Below are 21621 nucleotides of genomic sequence, written 5' to 3'. Positions count from 1 at the left end.
ACAACAAAAGAGATATTCAGCACACAGCAACAGATAAACGCAATTGTGTCAGCTCTCGATACACAGCAATGCAATAGTCCACTTAAGCCGCAGCAAAACCCAGTCTCACAGAACCATAGACGCAACTCTCTTAAACAGATTGCACTTGGTGTGCCTTTAGCTTCTTATATCGAAGGCCCAGCAACTTTTCAAATGGGCGTTGGGACGTTGGGGCGTGCACGTGATTCTCTATATTCGATGGGCCCTTGCAGTAGTGGGCATGTACATGTATGTAGGAATATGTAGCTATATATGTGGGATGGTTGGTTGCCAGGGTGGGAATGGGTGGCCACGGTGGCTAGGGTACCGGTGCTGTGAAGAAGATCCATCGTTTGTCCTTTGCGAGGCTTGTCCTGGTGAGCTCTAGGTCCGCCAGGTTCAGTAGTAGGTCTTTGAATATTCGTTCGTGAGACGTGGGGGTGGTTCTCTGCTCTCTTGCTATCTGTAGCAATTTCTCGTAGTTTATGTTATTGTACTTCTCAGTCGACTCCCTCACTAGGTGCTGGATGTACGTTGCGGCGTTCATCTCGTGCTCCTTTGCGTTCACGTTGATTCCAATGCTGCTGATGGAAAATTTGCTGTCGTCTCGCCTGACCATCTCTAGCAGGTGGTTCAACGTCTGCAGGTTCAGCTTGTCTTGAGTCCATATCCTGACGTCTGTCTTGTTGCTCGACGGGTCTGCATCTGGGATTCCGAACAACTCGTTGTACAGCTTCGAATCGACGGGCTCATGGTGGAACACTCCATCCTCTAGTTTCTTGGCAAACATCTTCCAATAGTATGGCTGGTTGAACACCAGATCTGTCTGCACCCAGTTCACCATCACCACGAGATCGGAATGACGCAGACACTCGTGGTACTTGCTCGCCCTTGTGCTGCGCTGTAAGCCCAGGAAAGAGGCATCGGTGGTCCTGGCCATGGGTTCCAGTAGATGTCGGTACGCATATCTGGGAGCATTGGTCGTCTTGAGCAGGAACTTCGAGGCTTTATGTGACATGGCAACGGCTGCTTGTCCCCCTCGGCCACACACCACATCCACTCATATATGCATATGTATTTGCTATAAACTTAAAAGTACACTTGTGGATGATGGTCTCGAACATTTTGTGCATTTCGGGTTTCACATTTTAAGATACGTCGAAATCCCCAAATCCTCCGACTCTTCGAAGCTTAAGGACAAGACAGCACTGGTATGCTCTCTCCAAAAATGAATGCTGCAAGCAAACATGTGGGCCATGTACGGCGTCCATTAGTAGCATCAAAAGTTCCCAACTAGATATTAATGAGCCCGTGAAGTTCTGCAATTCTGGCAAGACTGGACAATGGGCAATTGACGGTGTAGAAGCCGGCTGCTTTGAGCTCAACTGCTGACATGCATCGAGGCAAGATGACCGCTAAGTATACTTCCAGGAAGAGTCCAGCAAACGTACTCTTTTCAGTCCAAATGCTCAGCTTTTCTTCGAAGATCTGTTCTGTCTGAGGTTGCACTGCTTCTGCTGCTCATTCGCATGTAAATTTCCTAATTAGGAAATTTACATGCTGAATTGTGAAACCTCGTTAGTAGGACGATGAGATGTCACAAGAGATACCCTTGATGTTTCAGATTTAAGTGGTACAGTTGACCAATGCATGCAAGGAGGAGGTTATTTGTTGCATAGATGACGGTCTGTCTCTGTTGCTTGCATCCGGTGCAGATTCCAATATATATAAATGAGCATCAGTTTTGCATTGTGAAATGGAAATGACAAGCTCTTGTTCAATTTGGTTTTACAGTATGACAACAATTAAGACACCAAACGATTTATGAAAGTACAGGACAATGAAGTTTGAACATTTGTATATGTATGTCAGTCTTAGAAAAGATTTTTTGTTGTTAGCGTTCTTGGCGCTATCCACTATTGCAAATGGTCTGGTACCGGCAATAACGTCAATTTTGACTGGTAGGGTGTTTGAACTTCTGAGTAAGTTTACGAAAGCCGAAGAGTATGGTATTGGTTACCTACAACATCAATTGACATTGAAGTCGATGGCCATTTTAGCTCTGGGTGCTGCCGGCATTCCTAGCATGTGGATGTCCATTTCAAGTTGGATGGCTTTAGGGGAAAGACAGGGTTTTAGAGTAAGATCCAAGTTATTGGAAGAATACCTGGAGAAACCAATGGAATGGTATGATCTCAAGGAGAATTTGGCTGGTGACTTCACGCAGCTGAACAGATGTATGGAAGAATTAAGATCGGGTTCCGCAGAAGCGTCGGCTGTGACATATCAGAACTGTGTGGCTATCATCGCTTTGATTTGCGTTTCCTTCTATTACTCATGGCAGCTGACGCTAATTATTCTATGTACGTCGCCATTTATTATTGTATGTGCAGCATGCTTTTCGAGATTTATTCAGAAATATGCATCCTTTGAGAATAAAGAGACTGCAGCAGCTGCCGATTTACTGATGTGGACAATGGATTCATCGCAAACCGTCAAGTTGTCATGCACACAGTCAAAAGAGATAAAAAAATTTGAGACACTAGTATCCAAATGTAATGACTATTTTATCAGAACGTCATTATTCACAGCAGCCAATATCGGTATATTGAGGTTTCTAACATTATCTATGTTTGTTCAAGGATTTTGGTTTGGTTCAACAATGATCAGAAAGGGAAAATTAAATATTTCAGACGTCATTACATGCTTTTATTCTTGCCTTATGTTGGGTTCGATTCTAAATACTACATTGCATCATGTCATTTTCATTCAGAAAGGACAAGTTGCTTTAGCAAAAATCCAAAAATTCATTAATGAGAGTCCAGAATTACCAAGCAAGACGTTAACTAGTAGTGGATTGGTTTACTCTCATGTTGACATATCGATAGATAATTTAACCTTTGCATACCCAAGCAGACCTACTGAAAATGTTTTGAAGAATGTTTCATTAAAAATAAAGTCTGCTAGAACTACTTTCATTGTTGGTAAATCTGGTTCAGGTAAATCAACTATAACTAACCTGATAATGAAATTTTATGAAGATTATAAAGGTAATATAATCGTAGGCGATAAAGATATACGCAGTGTACCTATCGATGAGCTGTTACAAAATATTACCTTAGTGGAGCAAAGGTGTACGTTGTTTAATGACACATTGAAAAACAATATTTTACTTGGTAGCAAGTACACTTCTCAGACTATCAACGACGGATTATTGTCATCTATTTGCTCACTTGCTTGTTTAGACTCTGTAATCTCATCGCTACCTGATGGAATTGAAACAAGACTTGGCACTGATGGCATAACATTAAGTGGTGGTCAGCAACAAAGAGTGGCACTTGCGCGTGCATTTTTAAGAGATACTGATATATTGATTCTAGATGAAGCTGTTTCAGCTTTAGATATCATGCAACGTGAAATTTTAATGAGAAACATATCTAAAGTTCGTCAAAATAAAACAACTATTATATTGACGCATGATCTTAATCAAATTAATGACAATGACTATATATATTTATTTGAGAACAATGAGATAAAAGAAAATGGATTTAAAAAAACGTTAATGAACGATGAAAATACATTATTTTACAATATGTATAATCTGCAGAGAAATGCAGCTATAACTGACAGTAGAGCTTCTTCACCAACAATTTATGATAAAGATGAAGTATATGAAAAGAAAGATGACTTTGTTATTAGTCCAATTAGTGGTGAAACCTTTGATGTTATGAAATATTATTCGGAGGAATCCTCAGATGATACTGAATCTATTCTATCATCAAAAAACACTGATACAGAATCATCCAATCCAAACTCTAAGGTACCTATAAAATATATAATAAAGAGAATGGTAAGAACATGTAAAATGAAACCTACTTTGTTTATGGGATTATTTTGTGCAGTTGTTGCTGGTGTCACAAATCCTTTGTTTTCTTGGGGTTTCAGCTATTTGCTAAATGGTATCCTTCCTTCTTCTAGTGGTATTGGGTCTTCATATTATTTGTTGAAATGGTCACTGATAGTCTTAGCAATAGCATTGGCAGATGGTACATTTAATTTCATCAAAATATTTATACTAGGTTACTGCAGTGAATATTGGATTATGGATTTAAGGAATGAGCTGATGCAATGCGTGAGTCAAAAGAGATTTGAATGGTACGGTAGATCCTCAAATAAAAGTTCTGAAATTTCAGCACTTGCATTAAATGATCTAAGAGATCTGAGAACTTTGGTCACTGAATTTTTATCTACCATGTCTACTTTTGTCACAGTGTCAATGATGGGTTTAATTTGGGCTATTGCTACAGGGTGGAAGTTGAGTTTAGTTTGCATTTCTATGTTTCCACTAATTATTATTTTTTCGATGATATATGGTACTGTTCTACAGAATTACGAGACCTCATACAAATCTGCAGTTGCCGATTTAGAGAATTTGCAATACGAAATGATCACTAGCATCAAGACGATTAAATGCTTAAGATTAAATGATCACTTTCTAGGATTATATTCTGAATTAGAAAAGAAGATGAAAAGGATTGCAAAAAAACGTACCATAGTTACAGGTTTGGGTTTATCGATGCTTACCACCATAACTACATGTATCCAGTCGATTCTATATTATTATGGATTAAAATTGGTTCTTACAGGAGAATACACGTCCAAGACTATGTTTCAGACATTTACGTTAGTACTATTTACTGTGACAACTTGTAATAGTTTAGTGAGCCAGATTCCAGATGTCAGTAGAGGCCAAAGAGCAGCAAGCTGGGTATTAAGAATCATTGATGAGAATGAATACACAAAGGAAGTAAATGGCGAAGATTGCCGAGTGGAAACAATCGAACATGAAAATGACTCTGATCCACTCATTGAGATCGAGAACCTAAACTTCCACTACCCAAACACTCCTGGCGTTAATGTTTACCAAGACTTGAATTTAAAGATAAATTCAGGTGAGACTATTGGATTAGTTGGACAATCTGGATCTGGAAAATCAACGCTAATGTATTTATTGACAAAACTATACGATGTGCAGGACAATAGAATCTTGATCAATGGAACAGATATTAACGACTGGAGCTATGATATTCTCAGAGCCGAAATATGCGTTGTCGAGCAAAAGCCTAATCTGTTCCATGGGACCATAAGAGAAAACATCACGTACGGTGTTTCGGAAAAGAACCCTGTTTCAGAGACGGAGGTCCAAGAGCTATTGCAATTGGTTGACATGCACGAGTTCGTCGAGGCACTACCGAAAGCACTGGACACGGTGGTCGACATAGGGTTGCTTTCTGGTGGACAAGCACAGAGACTTTGCATTGTGAGAACCTTGTTAAGGAAACCCAAAGTGCTGATTCTAGACGAATGCACGTCGTCGCTGGACGCGCAGACCACGCAGATAGTCATTGCCCTCATCAAAGACCTAAACACAAAACTTGGCTGGGACATTCTCACCATCGTCATCACTCACAACCGCCAGATGATGCAGTGCTGCAGCCGACTAGTAGTCCTAGATGTAGGACGTGTAGTAGAAGACGGCCAGTTCGATGACCTGCACCAACCCGGCCGCATCCTCCACAGCATCCTCTCCAGTGGCGAGTAGTCGCTCCCATACATACATATCTCTATATCTCTATACATACCCCACGTACTCGTCCATAGTAGCACCAATACAACGTGTCACCAATCAATTTGTGTCGTTTCGTCGTCGTCCATCCATGTCCTAAGCTGGTGCAATCACAAATCAAAACCATTATGACATCGTGTGTCATGGTTTTACCGAATCAGGACAATTTCGAGGACGACAAGCCATGTTTTGAAAAATTTCTTGTCATAACAAAGAGATGGATGTCAACAACGAGTGCAATCGTTTCAGTTCAGGATTGATTGTTCACTGTAACGGTTCTGGCGTATATAAAGGAGGGTGTATGTGTGTCTGATGTTACTTTGCAGAGTTGAAAACCTAGATTTCTTGAAAGTGCGATCTAGAAAGCTGCGAAACTGGTGCCATGACAAAGTTGAAAAGAGGTGCTATTATTAGAAGGCTTGTGGTTGCCTTCACCGTTGGGTTTTTCATCCTGATCGGTTTGTTCAAGTTGAAGTCTCACCACAAGGACACCGACTTGAATAGTTTGATTCCTAACTTACCGATCGATATCAGACAGAATCTTTTGGCTGCCACGAACGACAGGAAACATGATACCGAGACCATGCAGAAGTTCGAAGAATTGTTTAAGGAGATCAAGAAGAACCAGGAGGAACAGTCCAAACAGTTGGAGAAGCAGAGACGTCTTTTGGACTCCAAGATACAGAAGATCAAGGTGCAGAACAAGAAAGAGGCCACTTTGAGGGAGTCCTTGGCGTTCACTTATGAATACGATCAGTCCAGGAAGTTACCAGCATACATCTGGCAGTTGTATCCTACTGACAAGAAGCAGCAATTGGAACTTAAAAAGAAGATCGAGCAAGCTAGGGCTGAAGGGAAGGAGATATCGCAAGAGATGAGCGACACCGAACAGGTGGATCTGAACAAGTGGGAGGCCAAGAACCCTGGGTTTGTCCATGAAGTGTTCAATCACGTTGTTATGAAGGCGTTGGTGCAACATTTCTATGCTAACATTCCTGCTGTGGTCGAGGCTTTCGAAACGTTACCTTCAGATATCTTGAAAGTCGATTTTTTTAAATACTTGATCTTGTACGCAAGAGGTGGTGTTTACGCCGACATTGACACCGATCCGATTCAAGCTATTCCAAATTGGATCCCAGAAAACGTGAACCCAAAATCTGTAGGCTTGTTGATCGGGATTGAACATGACGCCGAATTGCCTGGTTGGGAAAACTTTTACGTTAGAAGACTTCAATTCGGTACTTGGATCATACAAGCAAAACCAGGTCATCCAATTATCAAAGAGGTCATTGCTAGAATAACAGAAGAAACATTGAAACGTAAGAGAGAGAACAATTTGAACGTGAACTTGAGAAACAACTTGAACCTAATGAGTTGGACGGGTTCTGCCCTGTTCACCGATACAATCTTCGCCTACTTTAACAACTACTTAAAGAGTGGCATCTCCACTCCTGTCACATGGAGAGAGTTCCATAAATTAACTGAGCCAGTTCTGCTAAGCGATGTGCTAGTGTTCCCAAGAGGTTCGTTCAACGTGCAAAAGAAGGCTAAAGTCACCGATCAGTCTGGAACTGCCAAGGACAAACTGGTCATCAACGAGGAAGAGGCAGACCCACTTGATAAGATCTTGTTGGATAAGTCTTTGCAACTGGTCTCTCATAACATTGAAAACTTTTGGAAAGCACCAAAACAAAAGGTTGACCAAGCAGCCAAAAAACAGTAAATATATCTGCATCCACTTCTTCGTATTTATGAAGAAGTTACATAATACCAATCAAATATTGATATATAATTTTAATCTAATCTATAATATAAAGTTTCAAGAAGATAAAAAGAATCATTCCAACTACTGCAAGATAGTTTCAAATGCCATACTGAAAAAATCAGGAAATGCCCAAAAGTTCTACTAAAACTGGGCTAAAGACTTTTCTCGTCACTTAAACGAATCAGTTGTCCCTATCTGGTTCCTCATCACTTAATTTCAATATAACTTTGCAACTAAACTCTATTAGAAGAAAAATTGTTAGAATTTGAGTTCTCTCTAGAACTCAAAAACTAAGCAACCTCGAAATAACTGCCAAGCCGGCACCACCGTCACGCATGGTGCGTGCTCACTGCACAGTGAGCTTTCACCCCCCAGCATAGACTACAAACCAAAACCACTCACAAATAGCAGAGTGTGGTCAAGAAACCGTCAATTTAACTGAACTATCGTCCTATTTATACAAAATAAAATTCGATTTTAACGAAAAGGCCAGCCTTCGGGTAACCTGTGTTGCCATGCAAATAGGGTTCAAGGAACCGGTAGTCGCTGGTGTGATGGCATGATCTTAGAGGGTGGTTGTTACAGTTGATTAACTATTCTTTTTAAAATGTACGTACTATAGAAATATAAAATTGGTATCTGAGTTTCAAGTGCGATGGCCCCTTTCTTAAGCCTTCAAGAGTGATTTTGAGTCTCGAGAGAGAAAAACAAGCAAACACGAGCGTTACAGTTTGGTTACGTGATGTTTGTTTGGTCTTAGCTAGCTCATTTCATTGTCCTCTACTTTGAATTTGGCTTCTCTCTCTAATCTGTCTTCGATTTCTTTTAGTTCTTTTTCCCCTTTGTAGTAATTCCTGTCTCTTCATTTGTAGTTCTTGTTGTACTCTATCTTCGAAGGCCTTTAATCTTTCCTCTTCCAACTTGATTTGTTCTTCACGTGCAAGATAGGTGTCTTGTGGGTTTGGCGAATTGAGGTTCGATCCGTTGTCTATGTGTGTGTTTCCCAAGGCTCTGGTGACGGAAGGGAGCTGTGGCGATGCGTAGTTTGGATCGCTTCCGTCCGGCCTGGTATAAGTAATGGCGTTGTTCTGTGTGTCCCCGGACAATGCGTCTGTTCTGTAACGTTCGTATAAGATCTCGTGGGTGTATTCTTTCAAGTCGTTCAAGTGAGATATCAACAACATGTTTCTCAACACGACGAAATCAGACACGGTGGCATCTTCGACATCCAAAGTACCCCATGGGTATTTCCTGCCACGGATCATTATGCCATCGCCATTATCAAACACATCGTTTGAGCCAATGATGGAGAAGGGTAATAGAGAACGTAGGTACATGTTTGTTTCGTATTCTTCGTCGGAGATGTCGTGCTCGTCGAACGGGAAGTTGTAAACTGGCAGGTCGTACTTGTCGATGTCCTCCATTATTAGTGTTTTGTTCACTTTCAACTCCTCCAAAGTCAATGAATCAGCTTTGCTTATCACGGGAATGACGTTCACGAGGACACCCAATTGTCTCATGAACACGATATCCAATTCTTTCAAACCGTGGCCAGAAGGGGTGATCATATACAGACACGCATGGACCCTTCCGTCCTTGAACCTTGGGTTTCTTCTGACCCTGCTCTCCTCCAGCAGAATTTCGTCGTACTGATGACGAATAAAGTCGGAGATCAACTCGAACGATTGCGAATTGTCCAACGAGTCTGCAAACCCTGGTGTGTCGATAATATTCAATTGTATCTTGACACTCTCCTCGTCCTCCAACTCGACTGTTTCCTCCCTCAATTGCACCGGGATCTCAGTAGCCGTGTCGGTCGGCAACATGACAGTGGTGCTCGTATTGACGACCTGCTGGCCACACAGCGTGTTAATCAAGGTCGAACGACCACACCCAGACTGGCCTACCACCATCAGAGTGAAATTGATCCCTCTTTTCAAATGCTTTCTCTTCCTCAACGCCGACGATGCTTCAATAATACCACTCATTCTTGATTTCTTGATCTCAGTGTTTTCCGAGCCAGATCTCTGCCTTCCTGTCCAGCCAATCCTGAAACCCCACAACCGTCACACCCACACGCCCTTTAATACCTTGTCCAACACATCAACACACCTGCCACCACACTGCAAAAGCTGATCCAGTTCCTTTGTTTTGCGTTCTCGATGGTCAAACAGCTCCCAATGTTTTGAAAAGTTTCAGTTGATCGCGTTCCGATGTTGCCGGCACGTGAGACGAGATGTGTTTGAGATGTTTTTTCAACGACTAACCGTTTGGAAGAGAGGAAGACCATGGTTGAACGATGAAGGATGAGTAATAGCTGTGGGTTTGGGTATTATAAATAGGCTGGTCGCTTCGATTGCTTGCCTGGAAGGGTGCTTGTTATGGGGTCAATGGATCAGTGCTAGGGAAGCATAGCAGTTGAGCTGGTTTTCGAGAAGGTTCAAACGAATCAAAATATGTCTGCTAATAGAAAAGTTGTTTTAATTGATAATTACGATTCCTTCACTTGGAATATCTACGAGTATTTATGCCAGGAAGGTGCTGATGTGGAGGTCTATCGTAACGACACGATCACTGTCGAGGAGGTGGCGAGGTTGAGTCCCGAGGTGTTGGTGATTTCTCCCGGGCCAGGGCATCCAAAGACCGATTCGGGTGTCTCGAGAGAGGCTATTGAGTACTTCACTGGTAAAATCCCGGTGTTTGGTATTTGCATGGGCCAACAATGTATGTTCGAGGTCTTTGGCGGGGAGGTTGCTTACGCCGGTGAGATTGTTCACGGGAAGACGTCCCCTATCTTCCATGACAATAAAGGTTTCTTTAAAAATGTTCCCCAGGGTGTCAGTGTCACTAGATACCATTCGCTTGCCGGCACCAATGAAACTCTCCCAGACGTGCTAGAGGTCAGTGCGAAGACGGAGAGTGGTGTCATCATGGGTGTCAGGCACAAGAAGTACACCGTGGAAGGTGTACAGTTCCACCCGGAGGCTATCTTGACGGAGGAGGGTCATTTGATGATTAGAAATATATTGACTGTCACTGGAGGCACATGGGAAGAAAATGAACTGAACAAGAAAAAACAAGCTATTGTCTCGAATGGTGGAGGGTCGATCCTGGATAAGATCTACGCCCAGCGTAAGGAAGACCTTGCAGAACAAGCAAAGGTTCCAGGGTTCACTGAAAGGGATCTCGAGACAAATTTCAAATTGGGCTTGGCTCCATCTGCACATAACTTTTACGAAAAGTTAAGAACCGCAAAGGGCTCTGCTGCAGTCATTGCAGAAGTCAAGCGTGCCTCTCCATCAAAGGGAGATATATTCATCGACGCTATTGCTGCCGAACAAGGTTTGAAATACGCCGAGGCTGGTGCTGCTGCAATCTCGGTCTTGACAGAACCCCATTGGTTCAAAGGTTCGTTGCAAGATCTGGTAAATATTAGAAAAGCGCTAGACAAGAAGTACGAGTCGAGTCCTTTGCAGAGACCTTGTATTTTGAGAAAAGAGTTCATCTTCAACAAATACCAAATAATAGAAGCCAGACTGGCCGGTGCCGATACAGTGTTACTGATCGTCAAGATGCTTTCCCAAGAGCAACTGTTAGATCTATACACTTATGCCACCAAGGAAATGGGAATCGAGCCTCTCGTCGAAGTCAGCTCCAAAGAAGAACTAGACTGTGCTGTTGAAATCGGCGCTAAAGTTATCGGTGTCAACAACAGGGACTTGCACACATTCAACGTTGATCTACAAACTACCACCAGCTTGGTCGCTTCCACTCCAAAAGACACTCTCCTAATCGCACTTTCTGGTATCTCCACAAAAGCAGATGCAGACAAGTACAAAAAGGAAGGTGTCCACGGTTTCCTAGTCGGTGAAGCCCTAATGAGATCATCTAATGTCAGCCAACTAATCACAGACCTGTCAGTATAAATATATATATAGATAGATACATGTATGTCCAGATATAAATATTTTACGTGAATGAAAAAAGTTATTTTTCCAACGAACTGTGAGACCAACAAAGACGCAACAACCGCACCACTGCCTAGTATTAAACTTCACTACATCTGCTGCACTCTCTCGTAACCTCTCTCGCACCTCTCTCCTTGTCCCATCATTCAATTTATACCCTTTACCCATTGAACAGTTCTCGACAGAAAACAGCCTTTGTAAATTTGCGTCGGAACCTTCAGGACAGCTATTAGCGAGCAAGTTGAAATTGTGAAAGGTCGTAATGAACAAGTGAAACGTATGAAGTATTATAAGAAGATGGATGGTTTAGAGGTTGGGAAGGTTAAGGTGGGTTGGAGACCGCTTCGTAGCTGGAGAGGTGAGTATCTGCAGGGAATATGGATGACATTAGCGAGAATGTATGTTTTTTAACAGTGGCAATTTGCCTTTAGATTCGATGATGGATGGTTGAACAAGATTGATACTAACAGCGCAAACACACGTTGCAAAACAGAAACCAGGTGAACAACACAGAGTTGCAAGATATCGTAGAAGGGATGTTCGGAATTTAGACAACAAGCTTGGGTTCAGGGGTCAGGCTGAGGAGCCTGTTAAGAAGAGAGTTAAGTTTTCCAATCTACCGGTTGACGTTTCTGATTTTACTGTGGAGGATATGGTAAAAGAATTTGGAACACCGGTGTTCTCCAGGTTTTATGAATACAAAGATGGTAGAACGGCTGTGTTTGAATTAGAAACCCCAGGAGCTATGGAGAAAGTGGTTGAGAAATATAATGATTTCGAGATAAACGGTAGTAAGATAGCCGTCGAGATGTTTGACTTGAGACAAAGAAAGCCAAAAAGTAGTTTTACTCCAGTGTATGCTAGAGGTTCTAGAGGAAGCCATTATGCTGAAATCCGTGAACAACCGTTTACGAGCAACAAGAGCTCCCATGGTTCCAGAAAAAAAGCCACACAGCCAGCCAAGCCAACTGTGGAAGAATTGGATGCAGAACTAGAAGCTTATATGAAATCTACGTAAATAATAAGTTTAAAGTAGTTAATATGTATTATAGTTACATCATTATTTAAGAAACGACGATGCATAAGTATTAACGTTAATACAGTGTAACATCAGTAAAGCTGTTTGGATGCCTTGGTAGATTGTTAAAGAAATAATTTCACGATTATCTCCAAGCAATAGCCTGTATGTCATAGATCTGCTGTAGATATTGTCTCTATAACGTTAAAACTTACTTCAGTGCAGATGATATATTCGCATACAGTGACTAGCTGACTACATGGTAGCATTTGGCAACAATTTATCGTTTCTCACACGATTCAATTGCACCATCATTAAGTTGGTAGACCTGTTGGTAGAGGAAATATACTAATAGTAAGGCTACTACAGGTTCGATCAGAGCCTCGACATTCATGGATATTTAACCCACTTATTTTAAGTACCTTTTTAATATTTACTTATATAAAAATCAATTCAATGTAATTGTAGTGAAATAATGACACAACATTAAAAATCAACAAAAATTCAATACCCAATTAACAGTTGTAATTGGAAACATTTCTAAATGGTATTCTAATTGTATATTGGCAACACTTCTTGTCATCCAGATATTACATAAACCTAGTACAATCAAATATTTACGAATTTGCACTGATGCAGTAACCAGAAACCAATAATTTAAGCAGCATTGTTTAAAGGGATGCTTTGTAAGTCAACCAACACCGAAGATTATACTAAAAGAATTGCTGAAGGTGTGTCAGTTCATGAATTTGATTTCATAGTCGTTAGAGGTCATATTGTGGCCTATCATTCTTTGAAAAAAATGTTAAAAATTGGTCGATTAATGATAATTATCTTTTTGTTACTTTTATTATGATACCGTCGTCATATCATTATGCCAAGTAAGCCATTTTATTACCGTTGTTAATCCTAGTTTTCTGTTGCCTGTAGAAGTCGTGACTATATATATCATGTATTGTAAATGTTTTATATATGAGGTACTTGTTTTTATGTAATTATAAAACAAGATATATATATATATATATATGCCAAACGGTTGCATCAATTTAAACTGGATGCATCGTATTATCAGTTGAATAAAAATATTCTTTTTTATACAAATGGAGCTTATTTCCTAATTCATGCCAGAGATTTCCGAAATTGGTGAAGCAAAATTATTAGTTGTATTCATGTATGATTAATACTTTTGCCCTCCATTAATTTCTTACTAAAAGAGTGTAAGTATCCAAAGAGTTAGCAAGATGAATTGAAATAAAGTTATATCTTGGCCGTAGCACCAAGATCAGTGATGTCTATTTGCGTTTGAATGTCGCTGTTATCCGCGTTAGTACTGCTTTCTTTTTTAATATCACTCCAAACAAAGGCATGCTCCAGATATTTTGCAAAATATGCCAGAGCTAAAAGTATAGGAATTTCCAATAACGGCCCAAACGTGGCTGCAATAGCTTGTTTGCTACGGTTCCCATACAAAGATATAGAGACAGCCAATGATAATTCAAAATTGTTTGAAGCTGTTGTGAAACATTGTGTCATTGTGACGGCATAACTAGCTCCGCATGTATTTTTACCATATGCCTTGCCTGCAAGTAAATATTCTTTTTCACATCCACAGTAGTCTGAATCGCTGAATTCCTCCTCTGTAACATATTTTTTATTTCTTTGCATTCTATTAGTCAGAAATCGAACCAAGAAAAATGATGAGAACCATGTAATTATAAAATACAGCGTCAATGGAATAAAGCACAAGAACGCTGATCCGATGTTTCTGATGAATTGATGACCCTTCGAAATGAATATAACTATGATAGTGTAATGAAATCCTATCATGCCCCATGGTGAAATATATGGTAGGATTTTTTTCATAGACTGCCCTATCAGTGACCCATAAAAAGAACATCCTGATTATGAAACCTGCCAACAAAGGAATTCCCAAAAACACACCGACAGATTTGGACACCTCGGAGTATAATGCAGTATTCGACTCAACGGAACCACCAGTTATCACAAAACAGAAAAACAGCTGAAGAGGGGCATAGAGAACCACTTGCAATATGGAATTTATTATAATCAATATAGCGCATAAGGTGTTATCTCCTCCTGCGATCTGATTCCAAATAAGCACCATTGCAATTCATCTCGCAATTCCAATCATTATAACCCCTTCACGATATTCGGGGTAGTGGAACAGAGCTAACCACGATAGCCCAAACATCAAAAATGGACAGACAATCCAGTTTAGAACCAACGAGTACAGTATATGGAATATTATATCGGGTTGCGAAATGTACGCAGTTAAAGATTCCCACTCAACTTTACAAAGCGGTGGAAGCATCATGATAATCATACCAACTGCTAATGGGATAGAGACACCTACAAAATTATTACCTTGGGAAGGATCGAACTTGTCACGAGACTGAGGCGAATACTCAGATATAAGGATACCTATAATAATAGATAATATTATCGTGCATGGAAGCAACAAATCGAACCATGATAAGTGCCTGGTGGTCGCTTTTAGTGTTTCTCTATTTAGAAACATCATAACGTATTCTGCAATGTTTATTGTGTATACACCCCTTTGTATGTCAGTTGTAAGATGTTTTCGATGATCGATCACCTTTTATAGTCGAATAAAAATGTTCGCTTCATGCCAAGAACAGATCTCAAGTTATACTTACCTTTATGATTCTCGACATTCTTTCGATGTTCCAATATCTCAATGGGCTTCTTGTAGTGCGGCTGCCGACAAAGCAATGTCACCGGGGAGAGAAAGAGAGTAGAAGATGCGTGCAGAGTTTGTTGCGGGCACGGGATCTTCTTGTAAACGAGCGCAGAAAAGTCGCTGAGATCTATGCACAGTGCCTGACGCAGAGTGGCCGGCAACTTTAGCCAAGTGCACTTAGGATGCAGGGTTCTTGCGATCGGTCCCAACCACCCTCGATGTATCGAATGGCTCGACATACCTGACCTTCTAGGAGCGTCTACCGTGACTGTAACTTGCTGGGCTTTGAAGAGGTGTGGTGCAATTTGAACGCACACCACGCTTACTCGACTAGCAACTCAGATAGTTTTGCCGTAGGATGTTTCACTCTCTTCAAAGGGAGGGCTAGGAAAGAAAACAAGCTGTCAAGGAAGTTCCATAAAGCAGACAGTTTACCACCTGCTCTTTTGACACACTGCGAAAAAATGCTTTCTTGGGATCGTAGACGAACGTATAAGCAGTCCAACCAATGGTGCCAGTAACATAACTAGCGGCTTTGAATCCGTCGTTCCTAGACGCTAATATTTTGGCAATACCTCTTGCTGGAGAGATATCACCGACCGGAACACTAGCCGCATAGTGCTCGTCTTCAGAAGAGATGCAGAACTTCTGAAGGACCACTGGAGAGCGAGAGAGATGCAATTGGCACTTTCCCCGTTGCATATTATATTTTATTTGATTATTGATTGTTAAGAGTCAGTCATTTTTTATAAATCTCCGTAGGGATCTATATAAAACTTACTAATTACACAAGTCTATTAAGATAGCTTAAATTATCTTACATGGCTGGAAAAACCCTGGTATTTATACCAATGAATTCTGTCATGATCACGAAACCATTCCATCTTGGAAAGACATGTTAGATATATTGAGTGGTTTTCTGTTCCAAATTGGGTTGTGACGTCCGGCTATTTCAGTTATACGAACAACAAATCCTCACAAATGTGATATTTACTCTTTCCTAATTCAAGTATGTGCTATCCTATTTGGTCAAACACTAAATCAACTTACGCAAGATACAAATATTTTCATCAATTTTTATATCCAACAAGATTTCCTAACTCAAATCTTGACAGCAATAATACCATTTCCACCATTACCTTTCGCCATACTTACATTAGCAGAATAATCATAGATATCATTGTATTCAATACATGAGTAGGAGGTTAGGTCCCCTTTCCAAACTCTATTTTGAGAACTGAACGCATATTTCGCTGCCAAAGCTGTTAATTTTGCTACCATCTAGAGGCTTGATTACAGTTTGTATTTTCTGAAATGTCTTTCCATGGCTCACAACTCAAAAAATACACTAGTAAATCGTACGCTGTAGTTGTCTGCTATATGTAGAAGCTACCCCCATACAAAAGGTTTACAATATTTACTGTCAGCCCTAACATCAAGTGAAGCATTGCCAAAGTTTTCGATGAATTAATCATATGAATAAGCACTGCCATTTCCAGAATCCGTGGAACATACAATGGTTGGCAAAATAATAATTCAAATTGAAAAATATGACTGCCATGTTATGGAAACAATATTTATCAATTTTACTCGAATTATGATCAGAGTAATCTATTCTTTACGAAAACTCATAAACAAACAAGGAGAACAGATAATTGAGGTTCTACATCAACGAAGCTTTTGTCTGAATTTTTAGATACCGTAGAACATACATATGTGATAACGTTTTGTAAATACAATTTCATCTCTTCCCATAGAATCAGCGTCGAAAATTGGAACAAGCATGCCAGTGGTCTGTAGTGTGCACGATATTTACCTACAAAATATATTTTCTCTACCACCAATATGGTAACAAATGCCTGAAAAATCTCAAGAAATAGCAATCTTTGTCGGTCTCATAAAAGGATTATTGCAAGCAGAATTCTGAGAGTTGCAGACTCTCGATCCGAAACTGAAAAATTTTATGCTGTAGTTGCACCGCAAGAACAACTATTTTGCAACAATTATTTCTCTAACACAAACGTGCATCTTATGGCAGGCAACTTATTTTGGAATTCATTGCAGCCAGCAAAGTTTTAATCTCTGCAACAACAACAGTTCAAAACCCTAACTCAAGAAATTAACATGCACTAAGACGAGAATGCGATTCCTATAAAGATTGTCTCTAGGAATTACATTAATATAGTATTCCTGTGGCTTCTCTTAAAGGTCAAATCCTCTAAATAAATAATCATTTCTAACGCTATTAGAGCTTCAAACAGACCTGTAAATGTAATCGCAAAGACTTATAAGACGATAGCTATGTAATTGCTATTGAATGCCAGAAAACTACTCTTCATGACATAACAAATCAATAGCTCTTGACCTGTGTGTACTGAAATTCATATCGCACAATATTGTACGTAAATTATATCAATTTTCTGTCCTAACAGGCTTTTACTATGTTCAACTCAAGGCTGCTCGCTTCATAATGGGGGTTACAACTTTTTTTGAAAAATACTTGTATTTAAGAACGTATTCTTTAAAAGCAAAGTCTTAATATACTAAGAAACAGATGACTAGAGTTTGTTCACGAGAAGTTGATCAGTAAATATAATAGAGCCTTAAATATGAACAAAAGTAGTAATGAAGTTATATTTCGTGATTTGTCTGGTTATAATGTGATGATTAGCATTTTTTTGTTTTTCGCAATGTTCACGGTGTTACTTCGTTACGCAAACAGAGAAGTACTGACGATTCAATCCTTTTTTTGGATGCTTCTAATGGCTTTTGGGGATTTGAAACCAATATTTAATCTAATTGGAATGTGTTACATCATAGTTGCCACGTTTGCAGGCAAACTTCCAAATTTTCAGGATTTAAAAAGTAATGATCAAAAAATAAACGATTTTAGCTCTTCAAGGTCTGCCAATTTGGATTAGAGATGCTTTCTTTTTTCTATTTATTTCACCTATATCTTATCTTTGAAAATACCATTGTTTTAAAATTAAATATTCCATATTTATATAAAAAAATTAGCTAGATACCAAAAAAAACATAAATTCGGATTGATTTTAGCAATGACTTCAAATAATTAAATATACGTATATGATCGAATGAATCTTTGATAACTAAAAATCAGTGGCTCTGTCAACGGCACATTCATTGGTCACTGTATAAGCTTGTTGTAAGTCGCCACATGGCATATCCCATATGTTTCCGTAAGGACGATTCCATGATCTCTGGACCCTAACATCTGCATGCCATGTACCTCCATGATCTAATCTGACGCAAAAGGCCATTTTACGGTTATATTCTTCATCATTGACAGCATTTTTCAAAACCCAGCCAATTTCTTGCCAGCTAGCAGTCGTATCACAATTGCTACCTGACGTCCAAGTAGACCACGCAACTTCCCAATTACCACCATCTTTTGTTAAAACATACACGTCACTTGATCCACATTCCTTTTTTTGAGAACCCCCTTTGATTGCCGAAGCAAAGTTGCTCATAATAGTTGTTAGATCCGCCAGAAAACTAGTTGTTCGATCAACAAGATTGTACAGAAATGTAACTGTTTCTATATTAATACTACCTAATCTCCCTTTACAAAGAGTAGTGTACCAATTGTCGCCGTCGTCTCTTTTAATAAGAGTAGAATTGGTTACATTCAAGTAACTGGTCCCATAGGATATATGAGTGACATTTTCTAATTGAACATTTGCTAAGTGTGTTAAAATTGTGCCATTACCTAAATCGTAGTTGATAATGGATTGTTTAATCCAAGTTCCCGATGGAATGGATGGTACGTTTCCCAAGTCATATTTCTATTCTGAAAATCGGAAGTGTTAAAAATCTCATCACCATAATATAAGGAAGGAGCGTCTCCTCTTAGAACACCTCCACCTTTTAAGGCCAAAATACCGCTTGAAGGATCATATACAATTCTATTTGCTTTTCCAAAAACACATAATAAACTTAGTAAAAAGATACTCTTATAGATAAAGTACATTTTATATAAGAAGAATTAGTAGAAGGTTGATAAATATTAAAAACAAACTATTTTTTCACTTAACGTTTATGGTTTATTCTTCATTTATAATGATATAGCATTGATAAGATTATTCGAAAAGTGTATTTGATTATAAAATACATTAATTATAAATGTGGAAAATAGTTCAGATTATATAGTAAAATATTTGGAAATATTTAACTTCACGACTGTAAGCAATATTTCGATAGCAAAAATCCACAACAATTTAAAACATTAAAGTAGTGGAGGCTTTAGGAATACATATAAAGCATATATTGAGGGTAAGATCGTATCTACAAGTCTGCATGACAGAGGTAGCGTGAACTAGTATTTGCACTATATACAGGTAATATTATATTTGACTGAATGGAATCTCTATGTCAACAAAGAACACATATTACTTCCTGTGCTTGGAGTTAGAATTATTTATGCCAGGGACTGCATTATCGGTCGCATCAGTTGATGTGCCGTAATAGATTGGCAGTTCAAGATGTATCTCCTAGAGGGAACTTCAGGGAAGAGGAACTTTCTCTCACGGAACATTATCACCCGATGCGATACCTGTTTCCTAGACAAAACCAGAATGAAAAACAACATTTCGTACGTCTTTTTTTGTCCGGCAGGACCATGTTTCCATATCGGTCACATGGCGAACCAAATGCGGAAAAAAATGATTTATGAAAATTCCAGTATGAAACAATTAAGTCTCATTAGAAACAATCACAGAAGCCTCAAAAACAGCAATGATGCCACCTCTATTAGTCAATCTGTATTGTGCAGATATTTCTAATTTCTCCCACAACGACTGCATCAAAATTCAAAAATATGTTTCAATGCAGATTTGTTTACCAAACTGCCATTAGATTCACAGGTGATGCTATATTCTAATATAATTCTGTCTCTTATAGTCATAGGGAATGCTCACCTAAGGAAAGGTTTTATTGAAAATTCTGTTTCAGAACCTTGCATTGCCATTTTAGATAAACTCTAAATAATCTGATATTAGCCACAATGTTGCGTACAGAAACGAAGATACGCAGCCTTTTATTTTTCCAATTTTGGTTGGTATAGAAACAGATAGGTTTGCCGGTTAGTATAAATTGTGTTACATCAGTTGATGCAACCATCTATATAGTCGCAAGGAAACTATTCTTTAGTCACAGATGATGTTCTTCGGTACTTCTGAGAGTGAATCCGAATTAAAATATTCAATTGCATAGAGAGTCTAATTATTACAATACATAACCGCTAGATATTCCCATAGTCTTCATTTTTGTTTTAAGTTGCAGCAAAGGAAAGTTAGATATCAAATAAACCTAAGCAGAACACGAGTTAATCCCAAATTTAGCAATGTACCGTATACGAACAATAACACTTGATTGTTTGTATTGTTGAGATAGTAATTGCGCGTACTAGGAAGACATACTGCTATTAGTGTTGTTGTAATTGGTTGTCTTATTTCTATATTCATTATATACATTATATGTATTGGGTACAAAAACTGATGAAAATAATTATATCTTGCCTAATTTGATTTATTGTTTGACCAAATAGGATAACCCATACCTAAATTAGGAAGCAGTAAATATCACATTTGTGAGGATTTGTTGTTCGTATAACTGAAATAGCCGGAGGTTCACAACTCAAATTGGAACAGAAAACCACTCAATATATCTAACATGTCTTTCCAAGATGGAATGGTTTCGTGATCATCACAAAAATCAGAGGTATAAATGCCAGGGTTTTTCCAGCCATGTAGGATAATTCAAGCCGTCTTAATCGATGATCAGTGTGGTGGTTTTCTGTTTTTCAAGTTTCACATCGCGCGGGCGCATAACCATAACTGCGGGTAACAGTTTGTGTTGTGCGTTGAATTTCAAATATTTGGTGGGCGATGGAGCGAGAGAACGGAGAGGGACGAAAAAGCGGGAGACGGTAAATCCTCGAAGGAGTTACCCGCAAGTGACAGATATGGGTGGCGTGACACAAAGATCTCTGGTACTATTGCAGTTTAGCATGGTAGCCATTGCATACGCAAAACGCAAATCCTTAGTTTGAGATTTGTAGAAATATTTGGTATTTAAACACTGAGGATTCTATCAATTTGTATTTACTTGATGCTTTAATTTATATTTACTCAATACTTTAATTTCCTTACAAATTAAGAAAGAATAGGAAACAAACCGAACAACAACTAATGCCAGAACAACAAGAAATCGCAAGTTTATATACCATCCAAACAAGAGGTAGTTCTTCAACTGATGAGGTACCTGAAGGCGGCTCGAGAACGATTGAAGAAAAGCTTTATGATGAACAATCTATCAAGGATAAAATTGTGGATATTGTAATTAACAAGGATTATGCAGTTCTCTTTTTGCACAAATACTACGACGTAAAAAAGATAGAGCTTTCCCTACTTGAAAGAGAAAATGTTGGAGACATATACTCAACCGAGTTCGAGCAGACATTACTTTTTATTGAGGGCATCACAC

The 21621-nt window shown here is 39.2% G+C and overlaps 8 protein-coding genes across 8 annotated transcripts; 4 read left to right on the top strand and 4 right to left on the bottom strand.

Moving 5' to 3' along the window:
• Positions 1 to 337: 337 nt before the first annotated feature.
• Positions 338 to 1036, bottom strand: CBT1 (Cbt1p; the record flags this gene model as incomplete). Its single annotated transcript, XM_003688375.1, has 1 exon — positions 338 to 1036. One exon carries the CDS (start codon positions 1034 to 1036, stop codon positions 338 to 340), a length of 699 nt encoding a protein of 232 aa, XP_003688423.1.
• An 822-nt stretch (positions 1037 to 1858) lies between these two features.
• Positions 1859 to 5620, top strand: STE6 (ATP-binding cassette a-factor transporter STE6; the record flags this gene model as incomplete). The annotated part of the gene is made up of 1 exon (XM_003688374.1): positions 1859 to 5620. The coding sequence occupies one exon, from the start codon at positions 1859 to 1861 to the stop codon at positions 5618 to 5620; it is 3762 nt and encodes a 1253-aa protein (XP_003688422.1).
• Positions 5621 to 6026: 406 nt separating this feature from the next.
• Positions 6027 to 7367, top strand: TPHA0O00150 (uncharacterized protein; the record flags this gene model as incomplete). The annotated part of the gene is made up of 1 exon (XM_003688373.1): positions 6027 to 7367. The coding sequence occupies one exon, from the start codon at positions 6027 to 6029 to the stop codon at positions 7365 to 7367; it is 1341 nt and encodes a 446-aa protein (XP_003688421.1).
• Positions 7368 to 8179: 812 nt separating this feature from the next.
• On the bottom strand, positions 8180 to 9397 carry CDC11 (septin CDC11; the record flags this gene model as incomplete). Its single annotated transcript, XM_003688372.1, has 1 exon — positions 8180 to 9397. One exon carries the CDS (start codon positions 9395 to 9397, stop codon positions 8180 to 8182), a length of 1218 nt encoding a protein of 405 aa, XP_003688420.1.
• Positions 9398 to 9865: 468 nt separating this feature from the next.
• On the top strand, positions 9866 to 11335 carry TRP3 (bifunctional anthranilate synthase/indole-3-glycerol-phosphate synthase; the record flags this gene model as incomplete). The annotated part of the gene is made up of 1 exon (XM_003688371.1): positions 9866 to 11335. The coding sequence occupies one exon, from the start codon at positions 9866 to 9868 to the stop codon at positions 11333 to 11335; it is 1470 nt and encodes a 489-aa protein (XP_003688419.1).
• A 419-nt stretch (positions 11336 to 11754) lies between these two features.
• On the top strand, positions 11755 to 12395 carry YRA2 (Yra2p; the record flags this gene model as incomplete). The annotated part of the gene is made up of 2 exons (XM_003688370.1): positions 11755 to 11775; positions 11871 to 12395. The coding sequence occupies 2 exons, from the start codon at positions 11755 to 11757 to the stop codon at positions 12393 to 12395; spliced, it is 546 nt and encodes a 181-aa protein (XP_003688418.1).
• A 1257-nt stretch (positions 12396 to 13652) lies between these two features.
• ARR3 (Arr3p) lies at positions 13653 to 14258 on the bottom strand (the record flags this gene model as incomplete). The annotated part of the gene is made up of 1 exon (XM_003688369.1): positions 13653 to 14258. One exon carries the CDS (start codon positions 14256 to 14258, stop codon positions 13653 to 13655), a length of 606 nt encoding a protein of 201 aa, XP_003688417.1.
• A 3969-nt stretch (positions 14259 to 18227) lies between these two features.
• Positions 18228 to 18608, bottom strand: TPHA0O00100 (uncharacterized protein; the record flags this gene model as incomplete). The annotated part of the gene is made up of 1 exon (XM_003688368.1): positions 18228 to 18608. One exon carries the CDS (start codon positions 18606 to 18608, stop codon positions 18228 to 18230), a length of 381 nt encoding a protein of 126 aa, XP_003688416.1.
• Positions 18609 to 21621: the final 3013 nt, after the last annotated feature.

This window comes from Tetrapisispora phaffii, chromosome 15, assembly GCF_000236905.1.
Source record: "Tetrapisispora phaffii CBS 4417 chromosome 15, complete genome".
Taxonomy (NCBI): Eukaryota; Fungi; Ascomycota; class Saccharomycetes; order Saccharomycetales; family Saccharomycetaceae; genus Tetrapisispora; species Tetrapisispora phaffii.
The sequence above is the reverse complement of the archived record's forward strand: the minus strand, read 5'-3'. Positions and strand labels throughout refer to the sequence as shown.